General features: G+C 54.4%; 1 protein-coding gene across 11 annotated transcripts in view; it reads left to right on the forward strand.

Moving 5' to 3' along the window:
- Window positions 1-8,375, forward strand: part of Pcbp3 (poly(rC) binding protein 3) — a 179,209-nt gene extending 170,834 nt beyond the window's left edge. For 5 of the 11 annotated variants that reach the window (XM_041634963.1, XM_041634971.1, XM_041634967.1 and 2 more), the window contains 5 exons: window positions 841-919; window positions 1,583-1,642; window positions 3,719-3,771; window positions 6,986-7,155; window positions 7,745-8,375. In XM_041634963.1, the coding sequence (XP_041490897.1) occupies window positions 841-919; window positions 1,583-1,642; window positions 3,719-3,771; window positions 6,986-7,155; window positions 7,745-7,781 (399 nt within the window). In that variant the 3' untranslated portion in view covers window positions 7,782-8,375. The remainder of the gene's footprint in view (window positions 1-840; window positions 920-1,582; window positions 1,643-3,718; window positions 3,772-6,985; window positions 7,156-7,744) is intronic. The other 6 variants (XM_041634968.1, XM_041634972.1, XM_041634969.1 and 3 more) reach the window with 3 other exon arrangements.
- The last annotated feature ends 379 nt before the right edge of the window (window positions 8,376-8,754 follow it).

Raw genomic sequence — 8,754 nt, forward strand, 5'->3', positions numbered from 1 at the left:
AGCCTTGCTGGGACCCGTTGGAGGGAGAAGGGCCAGCCTTCCCTGTAGGTATGCTGTTCTGCCTGCTGGGCCCTCTGTACCAGTGCCCTAGATTCTCAAAAGGTCAGTGTGGTTCAGAGCCGACGTCCATCCTAGCCTGCTCCTCTGCTCAGAGTATGTTTTCTGATGTTCTTTATGGTAATTCGAGAGTGAGGCTCAGAGAAAATGAACAAGCTCTATTTGTGAAGCTGCGTGGCTGGTGGGAGCAGAGACGTGGCCTATGGGACAGCGGGGAGCAGGATCAGTGCTGCCTCCATGGAAAGCCTCATCCTCAGGGGCCTCTGCATCTATCACTTGTGCCCTGTCCCCCACATAAGTTGAGAAGGTGGTTACAGGGCAGGCGGGGAGCTCTCCTTGCTGTTCCCTAGCCCTCCTTCCCGACTCTACACGTGAACAGCCTTGTGTTAAAGTGAGGCCTGCTGGCCAGGAGGTGAGTGAAGGCTAGCAGGAAGTTGGAACCGTGGCAAGGTTTAAGAATCTGCTAGTTTCTTAGGAGCCCAGCTGGCCCTGCTCTGTGTCCCTCAGACCTTCCTCTCAGAGCCCCACGGGCCCTGGCCCCTCCCTTCCTCACTAGCCTGGTAAGGGAAAGGCACAGCTCATTCAGGTTCTTGGCTGCTGGCAGCCAGGCCCATTGGTTCCCCCCAGGCCAAGTCCTTGCGTCCTGCTGCAGTGTCTGCCATGTGTCCGCATGGCCCCTCTGAACCTCTCTGTGCAAAGTTCTGTGACTGCCATTTTTAACTTGGTGTGACTTGTACTCGATGACAATAACCTTCTTAGCTCTCGTGTCCCTCCTACCCCCAGCAGTTGACCAAGCTCCACCAGTTGGCCATGCAGCAAACCCCCTTTCCTCCCCTCGGACAGACCAACCCCGCTTTCCCCGGTACGTACCCAGCTGCCCTTTTCTGACCTTCTCTTCTCACCTGGGGACTCGCTTTCTCTTTCTGAGCGCTATTCAGTGCAGTGTGTAGCACAGGTGCTGGCCAAGCTCTGAATGCTGAATCTTGCAGTGTTAGCACAGTGGGCTGCACACAGCTGAGGCCGGGCGGGTCGGTCCGTCCTCCATTGTGGACGACTTTACCACTCCCCGGTTTCCTTCCGCGTTCTTGCCCTTTGAGGTCTTATGTGCGTTGCTGGGCTCTGTGTCACCCACAGTCCATCCCCAGGTGGCTTTTCCTACAAAGGCTTCTACCTAGCCATGCTTGGAGCACATCTCTTTCCCAGATCTACATTCTGAAAGCAGGAGTGACCCCAGCCTTAGTCGGTGCAGCCCTGCCTAGGATAGCACGGACAGAAGCTAGCCTGCACTCAGGCCTGTGGTGAAGTGATCAGAGAGGCTGGCCACAGCCTGCCCGGGCATCTGCAGCAGGGTGTCTGTCCCTCTCCCAGAAGCAGAGCCGCCTGGTGGCTATGGCCAGTGAAAACACACTGGCCGCGCATGTCGGCTGTGCATGCTCCAATCATATTTTGAGCTTTCCTAGTTGAAGGGACCTTGCTTCTCTCCTTGAGGGCAAAACATTAAACCTCTCTCTTCTTTGCTCTCCAGGAGAAAAGCTGCCTTTACACTCCTCCGAAGAAGCTCAAAATCTGATGGGCCAGTCGTCAGGTAAAGCAGACCACAGAACTGGGACAGCAGGCCAGGGGACATGTAGAGAACAAGGGTACCCACATCCATGACATCTGAGTGTCTAGCACCCACCCAAGTCGGCTAGCAATAGACAATTTCCAGGGGCACAAGCTGTGGACTGAGCCATGGGGACCACTCAGGAGCCAGGTGGTGATGGAACTGTTCATTGTCGGTGACCGGTGGGTCTGAGCACGCACAGAGTGCAGGTGGCCTAAGGTACCTACATGAGGAGAACCGTTCTGACTTGCCACTTGTTCTCCAGCTGTGCAGGGTGTAGTGAGAGCATGACTGTGGGGGCCACGGGATGCTATGTGCATTTCCAAGATGAGTTTCCGTGGAGATAGTAACAGACTTAGAGGATGGATCTGGGCTGGCTGTGTCTACATCTTCTTCTGGCTTTCATTTAAATGCTTGCTCCCGGGACACTGCAGGGTGTCTGGTGTCCGGAGACTGATATAGGGACTGAGGAACAGCCTCGGGAAAGGCGATAGGCTGGAGCTGAGTGTTCTCTAGGAGGGAAATGCCATACACGTTATACTCGTGAGCCACCATGGGTACACACAGCCAATGCTGCAGCCTCCTGGCTGCCACCGTGCTTTGATGGGACAACTTGACCAAAGCCCTCGAGACGTGCAACACAAGTTCATGTGCGTGAACGTGCACTCGCATGGCAGCCGCAGGAAGGGTGTGTGCTGAGACAGCCATTAGCTGTGTGGTGAAATGCAGCTGGCTCGGAAACCTTGTCCCCAGTACTGGCTTTAAGTGGACAGACAAGCCCTTGTCTACCCTCCTGACGTTGGTGTCACTAGAAAAGGATTCTCGCTCTTCACTCAGTCGAGTGTCAAATCCAACAGTTATACCCTGCTGCCCCAGGAACTCCTGCTCAGCTTTCTGAGAGTCCTAGGGAACCCTTTCAAATGACGTTTTACAGGTCTCTGCTCCTGGAATGTGTATAGGCTCCTAAATACCCAAATAATTGTGTTAAAAACTTATTAGAAGAAAGGGGATAGAAACTCCAGACTTCAGTTGTAAACAAAACTGCAAAGTTGGGATGAATCAGTTTGTTAAACACTTCCACCTGGGCCTGACTGCTTGACTCCTGCCATTGGGGTCATGCTCTGGCAGGAGCCACTAACCATGTGAGACAAGACAGTGAGGAGGTCATCCACCCAGGGAGTGGAGCAAGGCCAGAGCAGGAGCTGGGAGAATGAGGGGCTTACTGAGGTTGTTGTGGGGGAATCCTGCCTATACGGATATGGTACTGAAGATCCAGGGAAGAGGCAGGACAGTAAGAGCACAGAGTGAAGAGAGGACCTGGGTTCTGGGGCACTCTGAAGGGGTGTGGGTAGAACTGGCCATCTGGAAAGGACAGAGTCTGGGGTCTGGACCTCCCGTCCCATGTTGGACCTTTGCTGAGCCTAGAGGCAAGAGATCAGCTCTGGAATGTGCAGGCCTGAGCTGTCTGTTGTTGAAATAGGGTGGCTGTGTACAGATGTGCTGGCCCAGAGGTATAGCCATTGCACCTTCCCCTGTGGCAGCTCCTGGAGTGTGTTGTCACATGACTGAGGCAGGAGAGAATTAGCGCATGGACTGTGAGAAGTCGCCCGTTATCTGGAGACATAATGAGACTCGCAAAGGTGAAACCTGGAATTAACCATGTGCAGTGGCCTTTGGCGAGAACTGTGTCGAGCAGTTAACAATATCTGCAGCAGAACCATATGGAATCTCGGGAGAGCAGAGTGGGGCACAGCACCCACAGTCTCCCTGAACACAGGGAGGATAAGCATTACATGTCAATGTGGCCCGTGTTGCCTGTGAGGGCCTGAAGTGTGATGGCTGCCCTCTTTTTAGCTCAGGGCCTGCCAGGCTGTGTGTACAAGGTGTGCGAGTTTCTTCTGAGAGAAGCTGGAACTCTGGCGGTTGGGTTACACCTGGGCCTGGATCCCTGGGTGGTGCTGGCCTTTACCTCAGCCAGCCCAGGGAAATATGGACAGGGCTGGATATGGCAATCAGCTGTTTCCCTTCAGCCTAACCTTGTTCCCTTGGTGTGCCCAGGTCTGGATGCCAGCCCCCCGGCCAGCACTCATGAGCTCACCATTCCCAATGATGTGAGTATGCCCCCTGCACCCTTCTGTCCTCACAAAGACTGTCCCAGGAACAACTCTCGAGCCCTTCCTTCCTTCGCCACCTTAAACTGATAGAATGTCCATGAAAGATTCAGACAAGAAAAGAGCCCCAGGCACAGCATGGGGACTCAGAAGTTGGCACCAGGGCTAGGCTGGGCATCTGTGGTAACAGCAGCAGCAGCCTGGCTTAGGGACCTGGAGAGTGGGGTGGTCCAGGAATGATCTGGAGCGCTATGACTCGCACTGGAGGTTTGAGTTCTCTGGGACACGAAGGTGGTTGAATGTCACAGGTTGTCTCCCTCAGTTTACCCTCAGGAACACCACGCTGTGGTCTCAAGGCTGCTGGCAGCACACATTGTCCTCCCAGGCTGAGCAGGGGCCTGGGGAAGTGGGAGCAGTCTCCGAAAAAATGGATCACCCCCAAACAGTGAGACCAGCGAAGGAGAGTCCATGTCTTTGAGAGTAGCTGCCAGCATAGCAGAAGGGACAGTCTCTGTGTGAGCCATGCAGGGGTTATCCCCTTTCCAACTTGTACAGTATTTACGCTATCTCTGCCCTAAGCTACTTTGTTTTGAGACAGTCTCTCACCAGGACTTAGGGTTCACCAATTACACTAGGCTGGCTGGTCACAGAGGCCCAGGGATCATCCCAGAAGTCTTTGTAGGGAGGGAGCTGCTCCTTAAGCAGAGCACTCAGAGCCTACCTTTCACCCCACCCAGGAAGGCCATAGGATCTATGGCATAGATGGTTCCTGCTCATCCAGACATTTCCAGAAAGGTCTAGGCTACCGGCCAAGATGCAGTCTCCCAGAGCCAATAGTCCACACCTGATGGCCACCACAGTCATGGGCAGGAGGAAAGAAACATGATTATCCTGACCGTTTGTGTCTCTCTCCTGGTCACAGTGAGTCAGGCCGGTGTCCATCTGTGTCCTCACCCCATCCGCAGAAAGACACCAGATGGTGGTGTATCTGTCCTCTCAGGTCCATGCAGGCCTTCAGAGGCTGAAGCCCAGGCCTCTAGATTACCAGGCCCAGAATTCGTTCCTAAAGGCCACTGCAGAGCCAACTAACTGCCCTACAGCATTCTGTAAAGCTCAGACCTATCCCTGGTGAGTGACTCACTTGCCTGGAGTATTTTACTGGGAAAGGAAGCTAGGATTCCCACACGGCTGTGAGAGGAGGGGACCAGTCAGTGTTGCCACAGTGGCTGGGAGTTGGATGGGGATTACAGTTACGGAACCTCTCCTGTTTTAGCACGTTCCTATAGCTTTATTTAAATAGGCAATGAGAAGAAAATGGGTGGGAATAGCATGAGCTTGGGGCTGTGTGTCAGTGGAGTCCCAGCGAGGCTGAGTGGAAGGGCACCTTGAGCTACTACCAGCTGGCGGCCTCTCCTCAGCCAGCCTAAGGGAGTCTCACAAGCAGCACCTTTCGTACCCCTAAGAGCAGTGCCCACCAGCGTCTGTGTTGGGATCCAGGTGGGCTCCATTCCAGAACTCCCAGCATGAAGGAAGGAGAGAGGTTTAGAGCACAGGCCACAGAACACCTCAGAATTTTGAGGTGTGAACCCAGGAGGGTGACCCACCCATGAAACACACCAAGGTGTAAAGAAGAGGGTACAAAAATCCTGATGGGAAAGGGAAGGGAAGGGTGATCTGGGGCTAGGACGGTCAGAATCCTCCAGTGCAGGTTGGAATGAAGACAGCAGTGTAATAAGGTCTGTGCTGTGAGGTTGACAAGAGTCATCCACACCTGAGTGACACCAGAGAGCAGAGCTGATCACGGAGCAGCTGGGGGTGGGGGTGAAGAAGGTCACGCATCCCCATGGTGCACCTTCCTGGATAACGGCACAGGAGCCACGCTCGTACCCGCGGCCACCTGACCTGACCTAGCCTTGGTCATAGAAGAGCCCCATAGCTTTCCTGCCACAGAAGAGAGCACGGGTAGGCAGGTTAGTTGAGCCATGGTTGTGTGCAGGTCAGAAAGCCCTCCCTGCCACAGGAGCAAGCACCCTTGGAAGAATTGACACAGACACTAGGAACAGGGGCAGGCTGTGGGCAGAGCCCAGAGAGGGGAGCAGTGGGTGGGACTGGGAAAATGAGGACCGGGTGAGGCCAAGAGATACAAGGACATGACAAGATGCTGAACAGCTCAGGTTTCCCTAGAACAGGGGTTTCACTCTGTTCATAAAGAAACCCCCTTCACAGCTCAGTGAGTGAGATCGTCAACCAGCAGACTGCCTTAACCGTGAGCAGAACAGTGGTACCCATTGTGCAGGCCCGGGAGCAGACTCTCTTCCTGTACCTCTCTGCCCAGCCCAACCTTCTGCCTGACACCTCACTGCATTAAACAGCTTGTGTCCAGTCTTCAGGCCAGGGTCCAGACAGCCAGGTGCAACAGAACCACTGGGACCTGAGGTACCGGCTGGCTGCAGCCCCGGCTCTCAGGCCTGTCCATCCAGTGTCCTTTTCCTTACCCCCAGAGCACACAGTGCGGGCGTCTGGATGTGGGAATTCTGTTTAATCAGTGACGGAAGTTGAGGGCCTCACCCGGCTCCTCTGCAGTCTTTCCTGGGGTCCAGGATGCCTCCACCATGGGACAGGGTAGACTGAGAGGGCACGCTTGTCTCTGAGCTGCCTTAGAGATGGCCCTCACTCCTGATGACTTCCTTGACCACAGGTCTGTACCCAGTAAACACTTCACCAAGCAGATACCAGAATTGTCCTCTGCTTCATCTGAGAGCATCAAAGATAGGTTTCAGCAACAATGACCGTGAGATGCTCCTTAGTGTCTGTGGTGCTCCCTCTTCCTGTAGATTCGTTCTTCCTGTGAGGGTACCCCCAGAAGGCCCTGGCCCAGCCTACACCAGAGCTGGTGTGGGATTTCCCATGCAGTCTGCATCGTCTGTCTTCAGGTTACTTCTGACCAAATAGAGGAGCCAGTGGGGTGGTGACCATTGTCGTGTTATATGGACTTTTTCCAGAGGTGATAAGACTGTCAACAGGCAGAGCCAGGCCCTCTCTGTTGTCCCAGGGACCAGTCTCGGGCTTTGCAGTGCCTATTTCTTCCACAGCACTGAGTTCATAGGCAGAGCTGGAGCCTGTCCCCTTGAGTATTCCCGCAGGGCTCTTAGGGATGCCATGAAAGGGACGTCCTGGGCTGTTCTCTAAGAGATTCCTCCATCATTTCTTCTAGCTTATAGGCTGCATAATTGGACGCCAGGGCACCAAAATCAATGAAATCCGGCAGATGTCTGGAGCGCAGATCAAAATCGCCAACGCCACTGAAGGGTCGTCAGAGCGTCAGATTACCATCACAGGGACCCCAGCCAACATCAGCCTTGCCCAGTATCTCATCAACGCTAGGTGAGTGATTTGTAGGCTTCGGGGCCCTCCACAGGTCCTCGCTAACTGTGGCCTGCAGCCCCACACCCTTGCTGATCCTGTAAAGTCCAGGCATGTGGGGAGGCGTATGATAGAGTCAGACTCCAGACTCACAGGCCACTCTGTTCTCCAACAGGGAGCTAGAAGGCTGTGCCTGTCTGCCTCAGGCAAGAGGTGCTGACAGACTTGTAGTAAGTCTGGAGTAGGACTCAGGAAAATGCCGAGCTCCTGCCTCACCTGCCCCAGATCCACTATAAACTACCATCCTCAAACTGCTCAGGGTCCTACCCACGCTCAGCTCCTATGACAGCCATGAAGCCCCTGCTTAAAAGTCTGGAGCCCACCCCCACCCCTAGAGGCAGGCTGGTGCTTAGCCCCTGGCCCAGTGCTCCAGCCTGGCAGGACCCCAACTCTCCCAGCAGGACTGAATGACAAGCACAGGGACAGGTAAAGCTCCACAGGTGTGGCGCCCATGGCCCCTAAATGGTGACCTGGAAATGGAGCGGTGCCCTCCCCCACTGTCCCATCTCATAAGTCTATGGCGTGTCCTTTGTGCCTTTGTCTATTCCAGGCTGACGTCTGAGGTCACCGGGATGGGTGCACTCTAACGTACCCAAGATCCTCCATTCCACACATCGGATGGCTCCAGCCTGCAGCCTCACCAGCCGGCACACTGTACAGACCGCCTGTCCTTCCTTGCAGATATGAATAGAGCGTTTCTTTACAAACAGACGGTAGTGCGTGTCTGCCCACTCAGGCCCTGTGCGCTCCGTGTTAGTGTAGCCTCCACGCATTGGCATGCAACTCTTTACTTTAATGCTCAACGTATTCCCAAATGTGATGTTTCAGAGATTTATTCCTCAGTATTCATGTGACTGTCTGTTTAAAAGTTGGTTTGATGCTCTAACAGCACTTCCTATGTCCTGCTGCCCCTTGTTCTTAGAGACCCTCCTCTCTCAGCTGGTCTACGGATTCATTCCTACCCTAGGTTGTACACAGGGAGCATTTGGAAGAGGAGGGACTTGGGGGTGTCTACGGAGCAAAGCAGAGTGCCAGAGGGCGGGTGGAACCTTTGCTTTACTGGGATATCTCGGGGCGGGGGCACTCATGGCCCCCATATGTCTTCCAAGATGACTAAGAACAAGGACTTGCCAGAAAGTTCATCTCCCCCCATCAGAGTTCAATAAATGTCGTGTTCTTCCCCCGTGGCTCTGGCTTCTCTCTACTCCCTTATCCTCAATGCCCATGCCCACCCATGAGACACACCAGTACCCAGCCTGAGAGTCGGAAGATTTGGGTTCTCTTGCCCAGGTCCTAGAGTGCCAGGTTCCAACCTGTAAAGCTGCCCAGCATGGAGACTACCTACGTCTGACCTGCCAGGGCACCAGCCACACAGCCTTCCACCATACAAGGGGCCTTGCTTCTATACTGCTGCCGCTTAGAACCAAGGCCGCTCTCCTCCCTTCTCTTACTGATGCACTCAGAGGGCCAGGACAGAGGTGGAAACTTCCCAGGGAATGTGTCTTGGTGTGGCCTCTGGCCTAGATCCAAGGGCTCTGGTATCCATCCCCACCTCTGATC

This window comes from Microtus oregoni, unplaced genomic scaffold (assembly GCF_018167655.1).
Source record: "Microtus oregoni isolate MIOR12 unplaced genomic scaffold, Mior012 000046F_ref0000063, whole genome shotgun sequence".
In the NCBI taxonomy this organism is placed as follows: domain Eukaryota; kingdom Metazoa; phylum Chordata; class Mammalia; order Rodentia; family Cricetidae; genus Microtus; species Microtus oregoni.